The following is a 25,536-nucleotide window of genomic DNA, read 5'->3' as shown; positions in this document are numbered from 1 at the left end:
CGGCTATTGGGCGGTATAAAAATGTAATAATAATAATAAAAAAACCCGCGTGAAGTCATGGTTCCCCTCTATTTGGCCCTGGTTAGGCCTCATCTTGAGTATTGAATCCAGTTCTGGGCTCCACACTTCAAGAAGGATGCAGACAAGCTGGAGGGGGTTCAGAGGATGATCAGAGGTCTGGAAACAAAACCTTGTGAGGAGAGACTGAAGAAACTGGACATGTTTAGTCTGGAGAAGAGAAGATTGAGGGGAGACATGAAAGCACTCTTCAAATACTTAAAAGGTTGTCGCACAGAGGAGGGCCAGGATCTCTTCTCAATCCTCCCAGAGTGCAGGACACGGAATAACAGGCTCAAGTTTCTAGAAGCCAGATTCCGGCTGGACTTCAGGAAAAACGTCCTGACGGTTAGAGCAGTACGACAATGGAACTAGAGGCAACTGAAGCATCTGTCAGGGATGCTTTAAGGTGGATTCCTGCATTGAGCTGGGAGTTTGACTTGATGGCCTTAGAGGCCCCTTCCAACTCTACTATTCTAGGATTCTCTTTTCCCCAACAACTATTATGCAGTAGTTTCCTGGCTTTTGTTCTGAAAAAGAAAAGAAAAGGAACGCTTCTCCTATGGCTTAGTTACTGGCAGAAAGAGTGTCAAGACAAAATGCACGGGCATTTTGGGTGTATCTGTCCTGCTTCATTTGCCTTTGGCCCCATTGGACAGTAGAACATAACCCTTTAGAGCAGCCTTCCTCAACCTGGGGCACTCCAGATGTGTTGGACTGCATCTCCCAGAATGCCCCAGCCAACGGCTGGGGCATTCTGGGAGATGCAGTCCAACACATCTGGAGCGCCCCAGGTTGAGGAAGGCTGCTTTGGAGTTTCTCTGAAATGGAATTCAATACTCAGTGTTGAATTCGTATTTGAATGTTTAGATATATTGGAAAGGGGGGAAAGGTGTTCCCTGTAAAGTCCCTTCAGAAGGATTCAACGTTGTCCCTCTCCTTTTCCTCATGTCCTAATAACTTCGGCTATTGGGCAGAATAGAAATATAATAAATAAATAAATATTCATCCCTGGGACTGAAGGAGATTCTGCTCCACTGCTTTAAATAGAGGCTGGTCCTTCTCACAGCCTTTGAAATAGTGGACACTTGGCCACTGTAAAAGAGGACACTTGGCCACTCTGGCTGGACTCGAGGATGGTCAAAGAAAGAGGAGAAAACCAGAGGGAAAAGTGTTCTTTGAATATTTTTTATTGAAAGATGTGAGAGGACTCATCAAAAAAATTGAACAGATAGATACCCGAATAACCAGCACATTTCTAACCTTTTAAAAAAAAATTAAAACAATATATAGCACACTGTCCAAGTGATATTTTAAATTTTAGTATAGTTTTAAAGTTTTTTTTTTTTTTAAGGTGGGGATCCCCCCCCTTTTATTGTTGTTCTGGAGTGAAAAAATAAAAACCTGAGGTTTATTCCTGCATATATATATATATATATATATATATATATATATATATAGTATACCCCGCACTGTAAAAGAGATTTTTCCTTTAATTCATTCACTCAGTGTTGAATTGCTATTTGAATGATTATATATTAGGAAGGGGCAGGACGTCCCCTGTAAAGTCCTTTGAAAAGGATTCAAGATTGGTTGCCCTCTTTTTCCTCATGTCCTAAAAGTGGTGTTGATGGCACATGATTGTCTTCAAACAGGCGGGGGAACCACTTTTTTTGTCGTTTTTTGTTTAGACACAAAAAGCCAAAAGAAAACCAATATTTTCCTCCATTCACAAAGAGCTAAATAGGTCTTCATTTACAATATGTATGTTTACGTAAAATGAAAAAAAAAGAAGAGAACAATTAAATGTGATGAGTTAAACTCTAATTATGTACACTCCAATGTACAACTCTAAATAAATTAATACCAATTTTTGCATATTTTGGGATTCGTATAGCTTATTTACACAAATTACCATTTATTCCATAAATATTAGGTTTCCTTTTCCTTTTTTTTTTCCTGGTACACAGGGAGAGTCCAAAAAGAGAAAGAAAGAGAGAAAGTCACATGGATTGTACCAATTCTGAACGTTTGGGTTCTTTGTTTCATTTTCTTATGGCCTTCCAAGAGTAGATGGACGTCGGCTCTAAAGGTTACGCTTTTCTATATATAGTCTCAAATGAATGTCCTGTGTTCAATCTGCTAGAGTTTGTAGTTAAAAAACCAAAAAAACCACTCCTCTTCCTCCACTCTCCTTGCCTTAGATAACGCAACCCAGAGCAACGTCCGCATTTTGAAAGTTCATCCTGATAAGCGGGCGGGCGGGGGAAATAGCGAAATGCCTTTCCAACAGTGTTGGTTTAGAAACAAAAAGAGATAGTAGTAGGCGGTCTTTAGCATCATCTTCCACCATGATGACCTCCTAGATTGCCCATCTATCTGGAGGTTTGTTAGTATACTATAGATCACCTTGTTCAACCCTCGGTTTTGTTCAGGCCAAAGAAGTAGGCCAGAAGAATTCAGGGCTGTCTCTATATATTCCACTAGAACCAAAGTCAAGAAACGTGTGTATTTGGGGGAACTTCTGGGGGACAGTTGATCTCCAGGGCTTAGCGACTGTGTTATCCCATACTTTCTCCACCCAATTATATTGCTGGGTTGCAGGGTGTTCTCCTTCGGCCGTTGTTGTATCCCGGTGGCCCTATGGGGCCTCAGGCTTGGTGACCCTTTTTCTTTAGTCCCCCCCACCCCCTCTTAAAACCCCGCTCCTCTTTAAAAAATAAATATTTATACTGTGCTGTACACATCTGCTCCCCAGCTTCATCTCACCCCGTTTTGAGGGACCGTCCGCGCCCCCGGTCACTTGGGGGTCTCCCGGCCCGGGGAGACTTCCCTTTGGCTTTCTAAGCCGCTAACCAGTCTTTGGATGTTCTGGAGTTCGTTGATGGAATCCTTTAAGGAGCCCTTGGGGGACAAAGAGGCCCGTTGACCGCTGGGTTTGTGGACGGGGAGATCCGAGAGCGGGCTGGATTCCCGGCTGCTTCCGGGTTTGGAGCCCTCCGAGCCGGCATTCAAGCTGGCAGGCAAGCCAGTGGTGAGCAAGTTGGTGCTGGGCGGAATGGCAACGGGGATCTGGTAGGGGCTGAACCGCAGGCGCGGACGGGCGTTGCTCAGGAAGGGGTTCCGGGATAACGAGCTGGCAGCCGCCGCACTAGTTGCCGGCATAGCGGAAGCCGCCGCTGCCGCCGCCGCCATGTAGGTGTACGGGTACGGAAAGAGTCCGCCAAAAGTCGGCACAGGGATTCCCTGAAACGAGAAAGTCAAAGGCAGATCTGAGATTCCGCAGCAACGCAATTACAGAAAAACAGGAGCTCCCTGTTCCTGGAATTCTCTCCCGGAGGATTTGTGGATGGCTGGTTCAACGTCTGTTTTGTGGATTTCGGTTAAGAACTTTGCTCTTTTCCAAAGCTTTTGCAACTTTAGTTGAGGTTTTAGCTAGTTTTTGGACACATGGATTATTTATTTTTGGACTGGGCCCATTTCGTACATTCCCTTCCCGGTTGCGACGGAAGCCCAGAATGGATTCGCCGCCTCACCGAAGTCACCACCACTTCTTATGTTCCTACCACTGGTTGGGAATGATGGAAATTGCAATCCAATATATCTGGAGGACACCAAATTGGGAAAGACTGCCTTACTTCCTACATTTATATGTCATTGCCACCCCATAATAATTAACGTTCTCTGGGCAGATACCAACAGTAGTAGCCATAAAGAGCAAAACACGAGAACCGAGCAAGCCTTTAAGGATCCTGCAATTGAGTCGCCACCACTGAAAAGGCCCTGTGTCTGGTCGCCACCCCATACATTTTGTAAATAGATCTCCACCGCTAGCCATGGATTCTTCTGGGGAAGTTAGGCCACTCCGCCTCAGAAGCTGCACTGCCCCCCCCCCAACATATCATCCTCAACGAAGATTAGATCCCAGATCTTATGGGCAGATGAATCCTGTATTGCTGGGGGTACTGAACAGCTCTGCATCAAACACCTGCAAGTTTGTACTCAAACTTCTCTAGGTTGTAGGTCCTCCCTGTTTTGCTAAATGGTGGTCTGGCATCAGGGATACCTTTTTCCAATGCAATATTATGGGTTTGTGTCTATGTGCTTTCAGAGAAGGAAGACCCAATTTACTCCTTAATAGTGTGCCAGGTGTGCTATGTGCCAGGAGTAGGCGCAAAAACGTATTTTGAATTACATCAAGCTCTTCTATGCAGTGATTACTGCTTTATATAGGAACTGGGACACAATCTTAGCAGTGAAGACGTTTAACACTGGTTCTCTATGAACACCACCCTGAGATGTCCTTTGCTGGTGAAGAGTGGCAAAGAAAACATTAAAAAAAGACAGTGGAAGAGTCATTGAAGGTCCAGCCAACAGCACACTGCAGTCCCCAGAACATAACTTTGCACCCGTGAGACAGGGGAAAGAACCCTGTCTTTCTCTAATCACCCCAGCGGGTTTTTAAAAACCAAGATCAAAATGTCAACTAAAACACCTGCATGATGCCACTTCTCCAAATGTTCATTATACCAGGTTAGGGTCTCAAACACACACACAGAGACAGTCCCTTTTTTACTACAAATATCGGGATTTGAACCCAAGACCTTTAGACATATAAATCTTGCACTCTGCTAATGCCCTGGGATCCTACTGTTCCAGCCCTGAGGATGGGAACTTCAGGGATGGAGGAGGCAGGGAGAAAAATCCAGCCCTCTACGGTTCTCCAAATGGCCCCACCCATTTTCCTTGGCCCCTCCCCTTTCTCCATGACCTCTGATCCTTAGTTGAAATCCCCCCCCCCTGTGCTAAAAGATATAAAAAATGCCTTTCTGAAGGCTTAGGTCCTGGCAGGGGGAATTCCAAGCTACAATCGGTTGGTATTTTTGCTGTCATTTTAGCCACACCCTTTTGCAGTTGGTCCCGTCCCTTTGCCTCTGCCCACTGGAATGCGGCCCCCGAGAGCTTCCTTGAAATAGAATCCAGCCTGCGGGCTGAAAGGTTCCCCACACCTGCCTTAAGCTTGAATCCATCTAGCTTAGTATTTAGTTCTCCTCTGACTGCCAGGGGAGTCTCAGAGAGGGCAGTGTCTCCCCATCACCAGCTGCCATGACATCTTTGGCTTCACCTTTATGTCCTTCCTGTCCATGAAGCCATTGCTTTGCCTACTCGTTCCCCCAAAACCCCGCAGCAGTGCTGCTGTGAAGCAACATTGATAGATAAGGTTATACGGCAGGAGTGAGCGCAGGCGATCGAGGCAGGGGAAATCGCAGCGCCGTTGTCAGACGGCAGTAATGGGCAGCAAACCTTTTTTGTTTTTTTCCCGGCAACTCTGCGCAACTGTAAAAGCTTGTAGCAGCGCAGCTGCGCACCTACGTTTCACTGAATTTATGCGACATTCGTCAGAACTGCCCCTTACTTTCGTCCCCCAGACTTTAATTGTGCCATGGAGGCCATTACTAGGCTTGTTGATCTGCCCCACATTCCCGTGCCTACCCTGCACTGGGATCCGTTCCCAACAACTCCTACTCTTAATCCGAACTGAAGCCGCCATTGACAGACAACAAACAACTATGGTGACATCGGAGCAAGGTAAAAAGTCACAAAAATGACACATCAAAAGAAGTGCGGTTCTGTGGGCCATGCTGCTGCAATACATAGAGTGTATAGACAAGACCCATACGAACTCAGGTTGCAACTGGAAAGAGTGGGCACTCTGTAGTAATGACTTCGCACCTATTGGTTTCTCTCTCCGGTGTGAACAGAGCAGCTCCAGACAGATTATTTGGATCAGGAAAATGGGACTGGCTGGGTGGGGAAAGAAAAGTTAACCTGATCCTCCCCCTGAAAGGCAGTCCCAATCCAAAATGCCCTCCACCCCCGTTCGCTGCTTCATGTAAAAACAAACGTGGGAGATCTCATCCAGTCTACGTTAAGCATGTGTTTATCTGCACATGTGTGCACCTCTTTCCCGTTATTTCTGATGTCCAGGCAGTAAGTGCCGCTGCTTCAGAAGCCAATGCACAAGAGGGTGGTTATTAGCAGGCTTGGGGGGATGCCAAGGTTTGCAATACAAAAATGGCCCGGGGAGACCAGACCCTAAGGGAGAGAGGAAACCAAAAAGAGCCCCATGAGGACTGGCTGACTGCTGGAGGGGAAAATTGGAGTGGGGCTGGGATACGATGGAAGAATTGTAATCTGTACTCAGTGGAGGCAGATGACTTCAATGCCAGTGGGGTGATGAATCCATTCCGGGTTTTGGTCAGAACTCTAAAGGAGCTGTCCAAGGTTCAGAAGCACCGTGGACAGCTCCTTTAGAGTTCTGACCCAAACCCGGAGCGGATTCATTACCCCATTGACATTGGCACCACCAGCCTTCTCTGTCCGTGTTGCAACATTTTGTTACAGGTCCCACTAGTTCTTCTCCAGTCTTAAAATCTCTTCACTGGCTGACAATTAGTTTCCGGGCAAAGTATAAAGTGTTGGTTATTACCTTTAAAGCCCTACTTGCTTTGGGTCTAGGCTACCTGCAGGATTGCCTTCTCCTGTACAATCCGCCCCGCACACTCAGGTCCTCTGGGAAGAATCTACTTGAGTCAGCCAAAACTAGGCTGACAAGTATTACCCAGAGGACCTTCTCTTCTGCTACTCCCAGACTGTGGAACGGCCTGCCGGAGGAGACTCATCAACTTAACAGTCTTTTAGCATTCAAGAAAGCTATCAAGACTGATCTCTTCCAGCAAGCCTATCCAGTGGAATTTTAGGATGCTTTTAGGATTTTTTTTAAAAAAACAGTGTATACTATGTTTTTAATCAGTATTTTATGTATTTTATGCTTGCTGTTGTTGCCTGCCTCGATCCAATCGGAGAGGCGGGTAGGAAATAAATAAATAAAAATAATTCTCCTAGAGGTTATGTCGCAGAAAAGCAGGAAAGGAAATGCTCTTTGCATAGTGCTCAGCTCTCAATTCATGCAAAGAAACCGAAAGTAGATAACTGCACGTTAACAGTCTCGTGTAGAAAAACCCATACTCAAAATATGGTACCTTTCAGATTGCGTACATTCTGGTAACACAACTCTGGATACCACATCAGGAAAACAAAATAAAATAATAATATAATAAAATGGTATTATTATCATTATTTCAAAAAATATATATCTGACAATACATCTCTGGATACCACACCAGCGCACACACACACACGACAGACAGACAGTCACACAAAAGTCAGAGCAGTCTTTTTCTCTGAGCTCCATCAGACAAGCGTTTTATAGCACGCTCGTTACCGGGCACTCTCACGACATTGTCTTCATCCCATGCAGCTCCTGCCCCTTCTGGCCTTCTTCGTACAACAAAAAAACACCCTAGTAAGTCCGACGTTTTTAAAGATGGAAGTTGCCGCTATCTCCTGATCAAAGCAGCCCACTGAATGGGCCAAGCACACATTGTTTACTTCCTCTTTCAAAAGCTACCTAAGAGCACAAGAACATCCGTGATGGATCAGACCAAAGGCCTCTCGAGTTTGGATCCTGTCCCCACAGTGGCCAGCCTGTTGCCCTATCGGGACACCTTCAAGTGGCCCACCTTTACAGAGGCCCACCTTCTATTTAAAGGTGCCCTCTATTTGAACGGCTCCCCTATCCAAACCCAGTTTGAGGAACCATAAGATCCCATCCAACACCTGGGCAGAAGACTCAACAGGTAGACATGCATCACCTGGTCACTGTCTCCCATGCAACGCTAAGACGATCTCTATTTCTATTTCAAATACAATTATTAGTTCTAAATTTGCAACCGTACATATAAATTAGCTCATGGACATTTTATGCACAGCACTCTCCTCTTTTGTCTTCTGATTTGGTAGGGCGTTTCCTCTTTCATTGGTGATTTATACATGACGTCTGACCTGTTCTGGGAAGAGCTGGGCAGAGGGGGGGGGCAGTGGGACCAGTTGGCATGGGCCTATAATTTTGAGAGGGCCTACTCCGAGTCCCCCTGGTAGAGGCAAAGGGGGACGCTTTGGTAAAGCTTTGTTACAAAGCAGCAATTTCCCGTCATTGTGTCCTAAAACGAATCAAGTCATACTTTTGGTCCGCAATGGTGCGAGAACATTTGAATGGATTAGCAGTTTTGAACGTTGACATTGACAAGGCAAAGTTGCTTGATTTTTCTGTTGTTGTTGATGAATTTGCCCAAAGAAAAGCACGTAAAGCATTTCTGAATGTGAAGAAGTGATGTCTTATATACATCTTGAATAAAAGTGCTTGCCATGACCTTTTTTATAAATCGTTCTAATTCATATGTATTTAGAACTGATGGAAAAAAAAATACTTAATGAGCAGTTTGAAATGGGGCCTACATTTCCAGCTTTGCCCAGCCCTGGTTCTGGGAAGGAGCTTTTTGGATCACTGTGAGAATCAGGATGGAGAAATAAATTGTCCTTTGGCCTGATCGAAGTAAAGCCTGTCTTGAGTTCCTATGCTAGACAACATGAATGCCAACTGAACTCAATGGCATCTTCCTGAACATGAAAGATGGGTTCAAGGGTTGATTTTAAAAATAAAAATAAATAAATCACCATTTCAGGATTGCTGTCAAAAAACCCCATTTTCTGAGCATTGGTCTTCAGTGAGCAGGTTGGGTCTGAAAACAACGAGGCAGGACAATGAATTGGTCCGTTTCATGAACAAAGGGCTCAACTGCCATTTTCTTTTTTAAAATGATTTTGTTCGCTTATTTGTTTAAGAGATGGAAAAGGAGAGTGAGGTAAGTAGGAAGATGGCGGAGATTATGGAAAGAGATCAGGAGAAAGCAAGGTGGGAAATGAGAGAAGCAGATATATAATTAAAAATGGATGTTATGTAGCTGATGATGATGGTTTATTTTTCTATCCCACACTTTTTCCTCCTACATGAACCCAAGGTGGCATACATAATCCTCCTCCTCTTCTTTTTGTTAATCCCCACAACAACAACCCTGTGAGGTAGGTTGGGCTGAGAGTCTGTGACTGGCCCAAAGTCACCCAGTGAGCTTCCATGTAGGGACTAGAACCCGGATCTCCTGACTCTCAGTCCTACATTCTACCCACTAAACCACACTGTCTGTCACAACAACAACAACAACATTCCACTAGAGGCCTTCAAGAGGCAGCTGGACAACCACCTGTCAGGGATGCTTTAGGGTGGATTTCTGCATTGAGCAGGGGGTTGGACTCGATGGCCTTATAAGCCCCTTCCAACTCTACTATTCTATGATTCCATGATTCCTCCAAGGAGCTCACAGTGGTGTAGTTTCACATTATTTTATCCCTACAACAACCTTGTGGGGTAGGCATCTAACCCGAGGCCACCCATGACTTTCATAGCCAAGCGGGCCTCGTCAGTTCTAGTCCAACCATCCCAACCTGATGCCCCCCAAACATTTCCGATGACAAATCCCAGCATTCCTGACCAATGGCCAAGCTGACTGGGATTGATGGGTATTGTAGCCCAATACATCTGGGGGGTACCAGGTTGGGGAAAGCTGCATCAATGGGTTACGGAGGGTGGGAGGAGAGAACGCACACATGCCCTCTTCCAGCTCACAAAACTCACCCTGCTTAGAGGAGATCTTGACTTTCCACAAGTGACATTGGGCAGGGCTAACTCTGAGCTGGTCAGGAATCCACTTTAGGGTGGATTCCTGCATTGAGCAGGGGGTTGGACTCGATGGCCTTATAGGCGCCTTCCAACTCTACTATTCTATGAAGTATTTGAAAGGTTGTCCTACAGAGGAGGGCCAGGATCTCTTCTTAATCCTCCCAGAGTGCAGGACACGGAATAACGGGCTCAAGTTAAAGGAAGCCAGATTCCAGCTGGACATCAGGAAAAACTTCCTGACTGTTAGAGCAGTACGACAATGGAACCAGTGACCTAGGGAGGTTGTGGGCTCTCCCACACTAGATGCATTAAAGAGGCAGCTGGACAAGCATCTGTCAGGGATGCTTTAGGGTGGATTCCTGCATTGAGCAGGGGGTTGGACTCGACGGCCTTATAGGCGCCTTCCAACTCTGCTATTCTATGATTCTAACCTGCAATTGTTGATGGACACCCTGTGCTCACTGGAGCAAATTTCACGTCACACTGTCCTTCCCTTCCAGTATAAATGCTGCCTGTGCGAAATATCCTGCTACCCGGACCAACCTTTCTGTTTTGGAACCTGATCCGGATGGATAAAAATAAAAACACTTTTCATTAAAGGCAGAGTTTTCCAACCAACATCAGCCACAAAGCTCTCTCTATTATTAATTTTTGAACCACGGTGTATAAACTCGTGAAAGCAAACACCACGTCAACCTGCCCGAGACACAGTCCTCACTGGGCTCCTTCTTCTGCTCCAGCCTTAGGTGTCTGAGCAGGTCCAACAGGGGCGCTGAAGGACGGCCCATCTCAACAGGTTTCCCCCTGCCTTCTTTCGAAGAGTCCCTACGGCACCTCAGAAACTGATCTGGGATTACGAACGTAAGAAGAGCCATACAGGATCAGACCAAGGGTCCATCTAGTCCAACATTCTGTTCACATTGGGGCCAACCAGCTCCCTGTGAAGAAACCCCCCCCAAGCAGGACGTGAAGGCAGCAACACCCTCCTGCCCATGTTCCCCAGCAACTGACGTGCCTAGGCATACTGCCTCAGATTCTGGAGGTAGCACATATCCATCAGGACTTGGAGCCAGTGATAGCCTTCTCCTTCATGGATGTGTCCAGCATCCTATTAAAGCCATCCAAATTGGTGGCCATCGCAACGTCTTGTGGCGGTAAATCCCATCATTTATTTATTACATTTATATACCGCCCCATAGCTCAAGCTCTCTGGGCGGTGTAGGTACTGTGTGATGTAGTCCTTCCTTTTATCTGTCCCGAACCTCCCACCAATCATCTTCATGGGAAGAACTCATGAAGAAAACCTTCTCTCTGTCCAACCCACATATAATTTTACACACCTCTGTCATGTCTCCCCATATCAGCTTCCCCCACCCCTAAGCTAAATTGCCCCAACCATTGTAACCTTTGCTCACAGGGAAGCATCTCCAGCCCCTTCATCATTTCGGCGATTCTTTTTTTGTTCTTCAGTGAACAAATCTGCAATTGTGGTTGACGGTGGACCACAATTCTTGAAAAGATAATGGTCCACCGGGATGGATCGTTGCTCACAATGGACACCTGCTAGGATCCCACTGTCATGGATAGGGCCCAACGACGAACAGGTGTGTTGAACTACAGCTCCAGCAATGGCCATGCTGGCTCAGGATGATAAGAGTTGTACTCCAATACATCTCAAGGACACCAAGTTGGGGAAGGCTGGGCCATGCCAACACCAGACATGACCCTTGTGCTCTGCAAGGTGCATTAGGATCTTTTCCAGCATGGAAGGATCCTTTGGTACGCCAGGCAGAAACTCTGAAAGACCCCATTCTAGTTAAAATTGAATGGCCCACTTCATCGCCTCTTAAACAGAACCATGGACACTTGACTTCTATCAGGAATCCTTTCTACAACAACATATGGAAGGGCGCTATCATTTGCGCCCGTATTGCAGATAGAGGAGTTGAGGCCCAGTCTCTGAACAGGACACCTCCCTGGTTCAAAGCTCACTCTCCCCCAGGCTGTCCTTACATGTGCTTGCTCAGAAGTCACCCCTCTGTGTTCCATGGGGGTAACCTCTCCAGCCAACGTGCTTAAGGGTTGCAGCTGGCAGAGTTTGCTACAGTGCCTGAGGCTGGCAGTGGCGGCTGGTGGTGCGGAGGCGGCTGCAAATAATAGTCCACTGAGATTACTGGAGGAGGCCAGGAGAAGATCATGTGTGGCAACTGGCAGCTGCAAGCTGAGCATTGGAGCATTGGTTGTGGGGAGGAGGCAGAGCTTCGCTGCCCCATTTCCCCAAATATACAGCCACCACTGTCTTATCCCAGGTCAGTCGATCTACCCTAATATTGTTTATTCAACCTGGCGGTAGTCCTCTGGGATCTTAGTTAGAGAAGATACCTGGGCCTTTTAACTGGAGTTGAACCTGGGACCTTCTACGTGCAAACCACGCACTCTTCCTAGGCGTGTGCAAGGGGTGTGCCCAGGCACACCCTAATGTCTCAAGCAATAAGCCCCAAATTGAAGGGGCCACTGCGTAGGGATTCAGACACAGTGTGAGCGGGCCTTCGGCTGCCTTGATGATTGAGTATTCAATAAATGTTCCTCTTTAAAAATAATAGTACTTGAGTGCACATCCTACTGTGCACGCCTATGGCGCTCTCTTTGGGAACGACCCCCCGCCCCTCGCTCAACGGCTAGATCATTCCCACACAGCAATTCTGGGGCGTCACTCATGTGACAGTAAATACCGGCCCTTGGCCTTCTCCTGAATGCCGTCCCCCCCCTTACCTGAGAAGCCAACATGTGTTGCGAGAGGTGGAAGGGGAAGGGGGTGGCCCCAGCAGCAGTCCCTTGCGCAGCCGAAAGCCCCCCGTTTTCCAGGCTCCCGGCGCCGGCCACGGATGCCAGTAAGTGTCCCATGCCCATGGCGGAGAAGGCCCCGGGGGCCATGGCGAACTGTCCCGGGTGGATGAAGAAGGGCTGCCCGGCACTTAAGGGGTTGAAAAACTGCTGTCCATGGAGGCCGGACAGAGCCAAACTCTGGAGGTGCCCGGCGCTCAGGTGCGGAGGGCTGTCCGTCTGCACCATCAGCGGGGCAAAGGCCTCCTTGCTGCCCCCTAGGGGGCCGCAGTCTCCCAGGCCCTCTTTCTTGGAGGCTTCGTGCTGCGAGGGCTGCTCTTTCCTCCTGCCCTCTGGCTTGTCTTTCTCCAAGCCCAAGGGGCTAAAAACGGCGCCCTCGCTGCTGTCTTTGGAAGCCTCACTGGCTTTGCCGGTGCGCTCTTTACTCCTCTCTTCCCCTTGCAAGCGGGGGCTGCTGCTGCTGCGCGGGCTGCTGTTCCCCGGATCGGGACTGGGCCTCTTCCCTTCCGGGAGCTTCTCCAACTCTTGATCGCTGCCTTTGTCTTCTGCAAGGAGAGAAAAGCCATGCTTGGTGTTTTTGTTATAAAAACAATCAATTAAATCCAGCAGGGATGGCAAACCTGCGGCCCTCCAGATGTTGCTGGACTACAGCTCCCATAATCCCCAAGCACTCTTCAAATACTTAAAAGATTGCCACACAGAGGACGGCCAGGATCTCTTCTCGACCATCTCAGAGTGCAGGACACGGAATAACGGGCTCAAGTGACAGGAAGCCAGATTCTGGCTGGACATCAGGAAAAACTTCCTGGCTGTTAGAGCAGTACGACAATGGAACCAGTTACCTAGGGAGGTGGTGGGCTCTCCCACACTGGAGGCCTTCAAGAGGCAGCTGGACAACCATCTGTTAGGGATGCTTTAGGGTGGATTCCTGCCTTGAGCAGGGGGTTGGACTCGATGGCCTTATAGGCCCCTTCCAACTCTACTATTCTATGATTCTATGAACCATTCACCTTGCCAGCTTGGGCTGATGGGAACTGGAGTCCGGAAGACCACAGCTTCCCCACTGCTGGATTAAAGAATTGCTTTTAGTTGCCTTAGCACTTCTGTGTTTTCACCAATTCTAGTCACATAAAAGAGGATGCATACTTATTTTACCCAGACCTTTGGAGGGGCACTGTGTTTTAGCAATATTCAAGGCAGTGAGAAATAATTTATAATTTCATAAAAGCAAAGATTACTACTACTGATCATTAAAGGGGAAAGCCATTGTGAATAGTTTCCTTTTAATTACAGTATATGACCCGCATTAGAGTAAACACAACAGCACCCAAATGGCCTCAAAAGCGAATAAGCGTGTCCTTAACTTACATCTACACAGATTAAAATTTGAGTTAATTTAATCAATACATCGTAAGCTCTTACCACACATCATTAGAAGGAAAACAGCTTCAATATCTCCTTTCTGAGTGCAGCATGACACATATTATGACATTACACTATTACAATAATGCCCCCAGAACTCAAAACACTGCAAAAATATACAAGCATGCTTAAGGCTTAAATTTATAGCTCTGCAGAACTAATATTTGAGCTGATCAATTAATCCATGGATTGCAGGTTCCTGGGGATAAATGCTTGACTAATGGACTCCGATGGATTCCAGAGGGCTCTGGGGGATTTTCCTGCTGATATGGCCGGTGCTCCTGTCGAAGCCCAGGTCGCTCTGTGGAATGCAGAGATGACTCGGGCGGTTGACACGATCGCGCCCAAGCGTCCTCTCCCTCTGAGCAGAGCCCGGTCAGCTCCTTGGTATACATCTGAGCTGAGGGCGATGAAGCAAGAGGGGAGACGGCTAGAACGCAGGTGGAGGAAAACTCGTGCTGGGTCTGATCGAACACGGGCTAGAGCTCACTATCGAGCCTACTCTGTGGCGGTGAGGGTGGCAAAGAGGCAGTTCTTTTCCACCAGCATTGCGTCTTCTCGGTGTCGTCCGGCGGAGCTTTTCCGAGTGGTTCGTGGCCTGTTACACTCTGGGCCAGGGCGTGAGATAGTTGAACCCTCGGTAGCACGCTGTGACGAGTTTGCACGGCACTTTGAAGATAAAGTCGCTCAGATTCGTCATGAATTGGACACCACACTTAATGCAGCACCACTAGTAGAGGCGTTCAGAGCGCCGTCCGGCTCAGTTTTATTGGATGAGTTTCAGTTATTGAGGCCCGAGGATGTGGACAAGGTGCTTGGCCAAGTCCGGTCGACCACCTGTGTGCTTGACCCTTGCCCCTCGTGGCTCATTACATCAAATAAGGAGGGGATCGCCGGCTGGGTCCAGGAGGTTGTAAATGCCTCCTTGAGAGAGGGAGTGGTGCCGGCCTCTTTAAAAGAGGCGGTAATTAGACCACTCCTGAAGAAGCCTAATCTGGACCCGGAAGATGTAAACAACTACAGGCCGGTGGCTAATATCCCTTTCCTGGGCAAGGTGCTTGAGCGGGTGGTTGCAGGACAACTCCAGGCACTCTTGAATGAAACGGATTATCTAGATCCATTTCAATCGGGTTTCAGGCCTGGTTTTGGAACAGAAACTGCCTTGGTCGCCCTGTGGGATGACCTCTGTCGGGAGAGAGACAGGGGGAGTGCGACCCTGTTGGTTCTCCTGGACCTCTCAGCGGCCTTCGATACCATCGACCATGGTATCCTTCTGGATAGGTTGTCTGAACTGGGAGTTGGAGGTACTGCGTTGCAGTGGTTCCGCTCCTACTTGGATGGCCGATTCCAGAAGGTGGTGCTGGGGGATTATTGCTCTGTGCCGTGGCTCCTAAGCCATGGGGTTCCGCAGGGCTCTATTTTATCCCCTATGCTGTTTAACATATACATGAAGCCGCTGGGGGAGGTTATCCGGAGATGTGGACTGAGGTGTCATCAATATGCGGATGACACCCAGCTCTACCTTCCCTTTTCATCAAACCCAGGTGAGGCAGTGACTGTTCTGAACCAGTGCCTGGGCACGGTAATGGACTGGATGAGGGCTAACAAACTGAGACTCAATCCAGACAAGACGGAGGTACTGTTAGCGGGTGGTTCATTTGTCCGGCGAGGTGATGTTTGCCCTGTCCTGGACGGGGTTGCACTCTCCCTAAAGGATCGGGTCCGTAGTTTGGGGGTGCTCTTCGATCCAGAACTGTCACTTGAGGCACAGGTGAACTCAGTGGCAAAGAGCACCTTTTATCAGCTTAGGCTGATATACCAACTGCGCCCTTATCTGGACAGTGATAGCCTAGCTACAGTTATCCATGCTCTGATAACCTCTCGTTTGGATTACTGCAATGCGTTATACGTGGGGCTGCCTTTGAAAACGGTCCGGAAGCTTCAGCTGGTACAAAACAGGGCAGCCCGTTTACTAACAGGGACTGGCTGGCGAGATCACATTACGCCAGTCCTTTTACAACTTCATTGGCTGCCAGTCCAGGTCCGGGCCCGATTCAAAGTGCTGGTATTGACATTTAAAGCCCTAAACGGTTTGGGGCCAGGTTATTTGAAGGAACGCCTCCTCCCATATGTACCTACCCGGACCTTAAGATCATCTACAGGGGCCCTTCTCCGTGAGCCCCTGCCAAAGGAAGTGAGGCAGGTGGCTACTAGGAGGAGGGCTTTCTCCGCTGTGGCACCCCGGTTGTGGAATGAGCTCCCCAGAGAGGTCCGCCTGGCGCCTACACTGTACTCCTTTCGTCGCCAGCTGAAGACCTTTTTATTCACTCAGTATTTTAACACTTAATTTTAACTTAAATTTAAATTATACTGTTTTAACTCTGTATTTTAACCTTATATCAATTTTGCTGCATGGTTTTATCCTGGTTGTGCTTTTTATATTGTATTTTGTATTTGTATTTTTAACTTGTTTTATGATGATTTTAATTTTTGTGAACCGCCCAGAGAGCTTCGGCTATTGGGCGGTATAAAAATGTAATAAATAAATAAATAAATAAATAAGACTTGCAGCTCAATCCTATGCATTTCTACTCAGAAGTAAGAAGGCAATTAATAATGAAGACTACAGTTCTATACACATGCTTGCTTGGAAACTTGCTACCCATGGATTCATTGATTAGCTTACTCCCAAATATGTGTGTGTATAGGATTATGTCCCCCATCAATTAATTGTCAGCTTATTTCAGACTGCTGATGGAAGGCCTCGTGTAATAAATTGTAGGCTCTCGGGGGCAGAGCTCTGAACTTCTCTTTACTTCTATAGTTTATGTTAACAGACTTCTGTAAAGTATCATCCTTGTTCATGGCCATATAATAAAATCAATCAAACAAATGTTGTGGTTGATTAACCCTTACAATTAAAGCTTAAAGGGTGGTGAAATTGACACGCTCGGGAAAGAAATTCACAAGAGGGTCGGAGGAATAGAAAGGTGTGCTTCGCGCGGACACCAGAGGGCAGTAGAGAACAGGGTCATTCGCCCCGGAGCATTGAATGACCATTTCTTAGTAGCAAAGCTACTGAAAACACAGAGCTATGTTATTTTTTAAAAAAATACTATTCGCCCCTTCCCAATGTGTATGCACAATAAAATTGGCCTCTCAAACGACGTTGCACCTACAGATCTATTTATCCAGAAAGGAAGCTTCTTATTTTACTTATTTTAAAATGGGTAATTTTGCAACGTACAAAATGCACACAGGAGTGGGTTCCCCACCCACACTTCACTGGAGGATAAATTTGATCTGTTTTGATAGGAGAGATTGCCCTTGTTGAATGGTTAATTGGAAGAAAAATGGGGGCGTTACAGGCATCTGCTACTGGGGAAGCAAAGAAATGAGTTCATGGTCAGAGAGAAGATTGACTCTTGGTAAAAACACATTTTTTCCCCTTTCTTAAAAATATGTGAATAACCCGATCCGATGGGTCTTTACTCTGAGGTAACCCCGACCGAGTTCAATAGGACTTACTCCTAATTTCACAGCCTGAGTTGATCTTTACTCAGGAGTAAGGTGCATTGATTTGACTTCAAAGTACGTATGTATATTATTGCAGTTTCAAAACTGCAAGCTTATATGTACATACTGTACACAGACATCACTGGAATTTACCACCGAGTGGACATGCATTATTACATCAGGGTGTAAACTCGGCCACACAGACTAAGGATTTAATTAGTAGATCCAAAGGAATGCACACAGGCAGAAGCTGTTTATCTGATTTTTTTTTTCCTTTGCTTTATAGATGTAAGTATTATTATTATTATTATTTATTTATATAGCACCATCAATGTACATGTACAATGTACAATGTACAAAGTACAGAGGCCTATATTTTGCAGATTGGATTTACTGATTTTAAAAAGGTATGCAGGCTTGATCCTTAAATCTAAGGCTGTCCATTTTTTAAAGCTTCTGTTGGCTGGGTGAGGAGTACAGACAACAACAATCCTAAACCTATTTACTCAGAAGTAAGCGGGCTTTGGATAAATTAGAAGTGGATGCTTTCTTTTGACTCAAATCCGAGCAAGTGCAATAAAATAAAATAATATTTATTATTATATACTATTATATAATAATATAATAAAATAACATATTATATTATATAAAATAATATAATCTGATGTCACACCCCACACATACAGATTTATATTTTATCTGGCTGTTTAGGAGAGACGATCCCACGTGATCTATTTGTTCATTCTTAGCCACATAGTGGAAGCAATTGCATGAAATTCCAAAGCATTTCTTCATTAACAGCATAATCCTATCCATGATTACTCAGAAGTAAGTCCCACTGATTTCAATGAGATTGACTCATTGGATATAGGTAGCTGGGTATAGGATGGAGCCAAAGGCTACAATCCCATGCCCATATCCCTGAGAGTAAGATGCATTGCACTCAATGGCTCTTACTTCCGAGTAGACGTGTTTAGGGTTGTGGGATCCCACAGAAATGTTACCTCTGCTGTTGCGGTGGAGTTTCAAAGGACTGGGGTCTGTACCCAAAGGGGAGTGGAGTGAATCCCGAACCGGGGCAGGTTCACACGAAGACGCATCCGATTCTCCTCCATCTCGATCCGGTTTGCACTGATCCTCATACATCCGTAGGGAGGGCAGAGTAAGCTGTTTCCTTTTCCAGAAAAAAAACAACAGATTTTGTAATTATTATTTTACACTTTTCCCTCCCTGCCTTGTCAATTTCAAAGGAAGAGATGAAATGACCATGCTCCAGCCTCCTTACTGGGCATCAGGGATTTTCATGGGTCCCTCTCACGACATGCCTCCTACACTCATGTCACAAAAAACCACCCTAGTAAGTCCAACTTATTTTTAAAGATGGAAGTTGCCGGGATCAAAATGTCCCACTGAAAAGGCCACGTGTAGGTTGTTTACTTCCTCTTTCGAAAGACGAAGTAATGGGGGACAAATGCGCAGGCTGAGAAGCAACGGTAAGCAAACGGGGTTTCTCCCAGTGTGTCTTGCAGCCTCCATATTTAACTATGGATTCCTTTCCATTAAGGGGTAACTGCAACTCAGCCTAAAACCAAACCTAGACAGGTGTAAACAGAAACAATCACGCATTTATTATTTGTTTAATCGATTCATACACCGCTGAACAGATTTAAAAATATTTCTAAGCGGTTCACAAAATATACATTGAAACAGAATTCCAAGATATAAAAATGGCAAAAACATTTCTATCAAACATGAATAAAAAGGATGAAAATCAATCCATTAAAACAACACCAGAATTACTAAAGACTGGCCTTGGTAAAGAAATGGGTCTTTCATTGGCACCTCCCCAGTAACTCAAACAGTGCCTCCCCAATACCAGGGGTAGATCATTCCATAAATTCGGGGCCACCACAGAGAAGGCCTGCCTCCTGGTTCCTATGTAGGCTGGTTACAGACCAGGGGAAGTATCCATTATTAGGCTGACATAGAATAGAGTCATTGAAATGAATGGGATTTAAGACAGTCATGACTAACCTAAGTCCCATTAATTTTAATGTAGGAGAAGCATTGGATACTACCACATATATCATACTAAGCCTGTAACCAACATAGATAGATAGATAAGTCTAGATAAACCTGTTTAGCCCTGCCTTGTGCCAAATTTTAGATTGCTAAACTCTGTGGCAGGGATCTGTCCTCTTGTGCAATGCAAACCTCAAGGCACATTGATGGCGCATATAATAAGAAGCAGGTAAACATGAACTGAATTGAGCGTCAGGTTTATAACAACTGTTATGATCCTGTAGCATGGTCCTATGCATATTTACTCGGAAGTAAGTCCCATAGCATTCAGTGGGGCTACTGCTGAGTACGTAAATGTAAGAACACATGAGCCCTGTTGGATCAGACCAGGGGTCCATCTAGTTCAGCATTCTGGTCCTGCAGTGGCCATCTAGATACCTATGAGATGCCTAAAAGCAGGATATGAAAGCAATAGCATCCTCACGCTCATATTCCCGATCTACAATCTATACTGGAGGAAATAGCCATAAGGGCTAATAGCCATTGATAAACTCTCCCCTCCATGGCAGCTTGTTTCAGCTGCAACATCAAACAAGAACAAAAAAGCTACATAAAGCAGCATTCTCCCAACCTGACGCCTGCCAGGTGAGCTGGACTACAAGTCCCATCATCCCTAGACGCCCTGCTGGGGATGGGGGGAGGTGTCAGGCTTAGGGAAAGGGGGGGAAGCTAAAAATGAGACAGGAGTCACGGGAAGAAAAAAAGAAAGATTTTGAGAAATGCCGGTATATTTACATTTATTTATTTAATATACCTTTTTTCTCGCCTTCCATTCCCGGTATCTCGAAATCCTTTCGCAAAAGGGTTGTTATCTATTTTCAGTTGGGTGATCTAAATTTAAACACACACAAAACAGAACAAGAGAATCATCATTTAATTAAACAAGGGTACTAGATCAATACTCCTTAGTTTGACCCCAAAATGGGTGGGTTCAGCCTGATTGTTTTAGGCGAAAACATTTTATATTTCCCACCTTTGGGTAGAAAGCTTTGAAAGCAGGGATACCAATGTTACTCCTACTAAGAGTAGACCCATTGAAATTAATGGGACTTTAGTTAATCATGTCTAACCTCAGTCCCATTCATTTCAATGGGTCCCTCTAAGTAGGACTCATGTTGGATACTACCCATGGAGTTTTAAAAACAACTCCGATGATTCCTTGAGATACTCACATTTTAGAAATGACTTATTTATTCCTTTATTGCATTTATATACTGCCCTATAGCAGAAGCTCTCTGGGCAGTTTACAAAGATTAAAAGACTGGACATTAAAGAACAACATACAAAATTTAAAACCATAAAAACAATTAACATTTAGAACAATGTTTAAACGCTCAGCCAGGATAAAGATAGTTCACTTGGCAAAACTGGGTCAAGGAAGCAGTTTTAAAAAGACTTCTCCCACACTAGAGGCCTTCACGAGGCAGCTGGACAGCCATATATCAGGGATGCTTTAAGGTGGATTCCTGCATTGAGCAGGGGGTTGGACTTGATGGCCTTAGAGGCCCTTTCCAACTCTACTATTCTATGATTCTATGAAAGATCACCCCTATCCGGCTGTTCCTGGGCTTGTCCTATATACACTCACCTAAGAGTTAGGGACATGCATAAGGTCACACTGGAACTGTGCACACACACACACACACACCAGTGCAGATTTACAATTCAATCCTGTGCAAGTGTGCTCAGAAGTAAGACCCACTATGTTCAACAGGGTTGACTTACCCATGGGATTGCAACATCAGGCCCAAAACTCGGGGTGGGGTGGGGGGAATCCTGAGGACAGTGCCTCTGAGCATGTGCAAAGTTGATTCTTGTCACCAACAAAATTAACCAAATCTGAGGATGAAGAATACAGGCTCTAGGGAGCATCCTAGCTGGGGCTGATGGGACTCCAATAACATCTAGAAGGCTAGGTCCCCCAACTCTGCTGCAAGATAACCCAGTGATTGTAGGCTACCCAATAGTTAAAAGTAAATAAATACAAGAATTCTGAGATAGAAGAATTCCAAGATCCAAGAATTCTGAGATCCAAGAGTAACTTCTCTGCAAGACAACCCATCACCACATCCGCTTTCTCCGAGTCAACTTGAAGGCAACACATCTTTTTTTTTAAAAAAAACCCACACGTATCAGCTGAGGAGGAGGCAGAAAAAGAAAAAAAGAGAGCACTCCTAATCCCCTCTGGTTTAACACACCGCAGGCTTTATTAAAAATGATGCTGAGGTTTGAACTGAATTATTCATAGGGGGTTTTAATGATAGGAAATGCCCTCCTCCTCCTTGCCAGGACCATTTCTCACGGCCCTCTGGAGGGAAGGTGGCGACTGTGTTGTTTAAAAGCTCTTCTTATCTCTGGGTTGGGGGGGAAACGCACGCATATGTGCGCACGCACACACACACACACACATCAACTTTTATGGGCTCTGGCTACAGGAGATCCCTCAATTATTCATGGATTGGTAATATGTCCCACAGACGCCACGCTTTAAAAATGGATGCGCAATTTGCTTTTCGTCCTCTCTCTCTCTCTCTTACAATTCCTGCACAATTTCATCTTTGTAGCCAACAAAAGGAGCAGCCTTTCTTTTCAGATCCAGAATATTTCATTGGGGGTGGGGGGGGGGAAGAAGAGGGAGAAGAAGAAAATGAACCTGAAAACGGATCTGAAAAGTGGTGCTTGGGTGGCTCTTTCCCCCCTTTTCCCTCCCCACCTGCTTTTCCTTGTGTGACATGTCTTTTTAGATTGTGAACCTGCAGGCAGGGCAGGGGGAGGCCTTTTGCAGAGGAGCAGCATAAAATTACTTTAAATAAATACATTAAATAGCCCAGCCTCCAGTTTTGGCATCCTGGCCCTGTGACCAACCTAGGAATGAAGGAAGTGGACCCTTTCTGTGGTTTCTTATGGTTCATCTGAAATCAGAGATAGACTGCGCCTCTAGATGGAGGATAAGGTTCCATTTAGTTATGCCTTTAGCTAGCTCATCTCTACCTTTTCCTCTTCTATCATGGATTTGACTAATCTCCTTTTCCAAGCTATCTAAGCCAGGGCCCCAATCCACCAGCTAGTTCTGCCTCTTAAGAACATTAGAAGAGCCTTGCTGGATCAGACCAAGGCTCCATCTAGTCCAGTATTCTGTTCACACAGCAGCCAACCAGCTGCCCACAGGAAACCCACGATCAAGACCTGAGTGCAACAGCACCCTCCTGCCCATGTTCCCCAGCAGCTAGTATACATCTTAGACTCTGTCCTTCCTCCATCTCCTGCCAATCCATTTAATTGGATGACACAGACGCACAGAGAAACACACCAGTTCCAGTATTATAAGAGAAAGGTGAGGTGTCTGTGTGTCATTTTATCCTCTTCCTCCAAACCCTAAACCAGCCTTCCTCGAAGCTGGTCCAGATGTGTTGTTTTGGACTCAACTCCCTGAGATGCTGGGAGATCAGTCCGACACACCTGGGGACAAGTCTGCCATAAACATTTCCATTGATGCGATCCTACGTACACAGAAAACTTACTTTTGAGAAGATATGTTTAGGATTACACTGTTAGACATCTCTTCCACCCCTAAACTAAACTAATCTAAACAACGCCCTAATACTTTAGCATTTCCTCATAGGAAAAGTCCTCTAGGTCCCTGATAATTTTGATTTGCTCCTCCCCAAATCCTCCAGTCCCACCAGCTCCTTTCAGGACAACCAAAATAGTCCATAATACTCCCAACAGATACCTAGGCCAGCCCACACCGGGGACTTGAATTCAGAGCTACAGAAGCAGAACTCAGGGCACTAGCAAGTGGACCCAGGTGGTACCAGACTGAATGGCGTTCCCTTTGACTCTGCCTGCACAATTTTATCCCAAATAAGCCCTGCTAATTTCACTGCAATAAATTTGGGTTTACGTGAAAACAGTTACGGATTGACCTCGGAGCTGGCATTTGTGCAACTGCGGAAAACGTTTTGCAGATGCAGAATAGAATGCGGAGGAGAAAAGCAGATTCAACTATTAGCGGATGTGAGTTTTAGATTCCCCGTTCAGAGTGAAGCGTCATGTCTGAAGGCCCTGTATACATTAATTCACATCAGGGAAATGCCTGTGAGTCTCTACGTTGCTTCCTCTACTTTTATTTATTAATTGCTTTTAAAAATTAATTAATTAATTAATTAATGGAAAAGGATAGGCCTAATCAACATTTATTAGCAAAGAAAGCCAAAGGAGGCTTCTACTTCCAGCAGAAGCCGTAAATTTCTAAATATAAGAAGTTAGGCAATTTTTATTTTATTTCATTTTTACACACACACAAGAGCTACTCCCCACCCACGGCCTCCAGTCCTAATTGACAACTCGCCCAGAATGCGCTGGTGGGCTTGTTTGCCTCGTAAAGTTTATGGCAAAGTTCATAATCGATTAAGGATTACTCAAAGAGGCTCAGAGCCACCGGAGGCGAAAGACCAGGCCAAGAGTTCTAGCAGGAGGGTGAGTTGGAAAGAGCTCTCTCTCTGTGTGTGTGTCTGTCTCTCTCTCCTTGCCAGGGACTAGCACCCCCACCCCCCAAATAACATCTCCAAAACCAGATAAAATGGAAATTCCAGAACTCTCTCCCTAGCCCTCCGCTCCAATGTGAGGAAGCCCTCCTGAACACAAGGGGACTTACCCCTAAGTAAACACAGATCGGATCTGCGCAGCTTGATCCCGTGCTTACTCGGAAGTAAGCCTTGTTTAAGTAAGTTTCTTTTGTGCGCATAAGGCTTTATTAAGTTTTTATTTGGTGTGCGTGCTCGCTCTTTGGTTTACACCACAATTTTTATCACCCCTCCCCTGCTGCCTTGCCTCAATCTCCCCAAAATGTGGCCCAAATTTGACAGAAATGACATACACGTTACTTTGATTAGCAACTTCCCATTTCTAAAATGCCTTTTCCCCCCAACATTTCCAACCCACCCAAAAAGAAGTTCACTTTTGAAGCTTATCAATACTTTGAGGTTGCAATCCTGTGCACATTTACCTGGGGGAAACCCCACCGAACTCTATAGCTTCTTTCTGAGTAGACATGCCTAGGACTGCACTGTTAGAAATAGTCCAGACTTGGACTGTAAGCTCTTAGGGGGCAGAGATTGATATTACTGTTCATATTCATTGGCTGATTGGTTTCCCTTTTAAAAAATCATCACATCTACTGGTAAGGTAGACTTTGACACTCCAACGTTCACTCAGTTCCTTAGCTTCATGGCTAAGAAAGGCGGTGTATCCTGGGACAAAATCCATTCTAGGTCCTATCTAGAGTAGGCCCATTGAAATGAATGGGACTTCATTAGCCATGACTAACTTAAATCACACTTTGTCTTCTCTAAATAAGGCTTATTTTGATTTTACCCCTGTTCTCCAGCTTCCTAGCCTAAGAATTGTACATAACCACTATGCTACAATGGCGAAGGGCAGATTCGAAATTTGGCTTTATTAATTATTATTATTTATTACATTTATATGCTGCCCCATAGCCGAAGCTCTCTGGGCTGTTTACAAAGATTAAATTACTGGTAACTGTTTAAAGAAAAATAACTGGAGATGAGGCAAATGCAAAGTCCATGATGGAGCCTCCAAGTGAAAGGGCAGTCTATCTCTTGGTTTATGGGCTCCTCCGAAGCATCCAAGCAAAATTCGGGATGAGATGGACCGCCCCCCACCCAAGAGATCTGGCCCAGAACTGCTTTTTCTAGGTTCGGTGTTGACACCTGCCACTTAGGAGAGAAGAGATATTGGGTATCCAGAAAATTAACCAATCCTGTGCAAGTTTATTCAAAAGGAGGCCTCACTACATTCAATGGGCTTTGCTCCCAGGTAACTACGTGGGCAATTTTAGGCCAGAAACTCAGAGGTGGGTGGAATCAAGCGGACAGTGCCTCTGAGCACGTACAAAGTTAATTCCCATTACCAGCAAAATTACCAAAATCTGAGGATGGCAAAGATAGGTCCTG

At 45.7% G+C, this 25,536-nt stretch overlaps 1 protein-coding gene across 2 annotated transcripts in view; it reads right to left on the bottom strand.

Moving 5' to 3' along the window:
* Positions 1–1,271: 1,271 nt before the first annotated feature.
* Positions 1,272–25,536, bottom strand: part of TBX2 (T-box transcription factor 2) — a 37,989-nt gene continuing 13,724 nt past the window's right edge. For both annotated transcript variants that reach the window (XM_063146530.1, XM_063146531.1), the window contains 4 exons: positions 20,313–20,389; positions 18,481–18,650; positions 12,467–13,083; positions 1,272–3,303 (listed from right to left, as the gene is read on the bottom strand). In XM_063146530.1, coding sequence (XP_063002600.1) covers positions 2,857–3,303; positions 12,467–13,083; positions 18,481–18,650; positions 20,313–20,389 — 1,311 coding nt within the window. In that variant the 3' untranslated portion in view covers positions 1,272–2,856. The remainder of the gene's footprint in view (positions 3,304–12,466; positions 13,084–18,480; positions 18,651–20,312; positions 20,390–25,536) is intronic.

Source organism: Elgaria multicarinata, chromosome 22 (genome assembly GCF_023053635.1).
Source record: "Elgaria multicarinata webbii isolate HBS135686 ecotype San Diego chromosome 22, rElgMul1.1.pri, whole genome shotgun sequence".
Classification (NCBI taxonomy): domain Eukaryota; kingdom Metazoa; phylum Chordata; class Lepidosauria; order Squamata; family Anguidae; genus Elgaria; species Elgaria multicarinata.
Note: the sequence above shows the minus strand (reverse complement) of the source record. Positions and strands in the feature narration are given on the sequence as shown.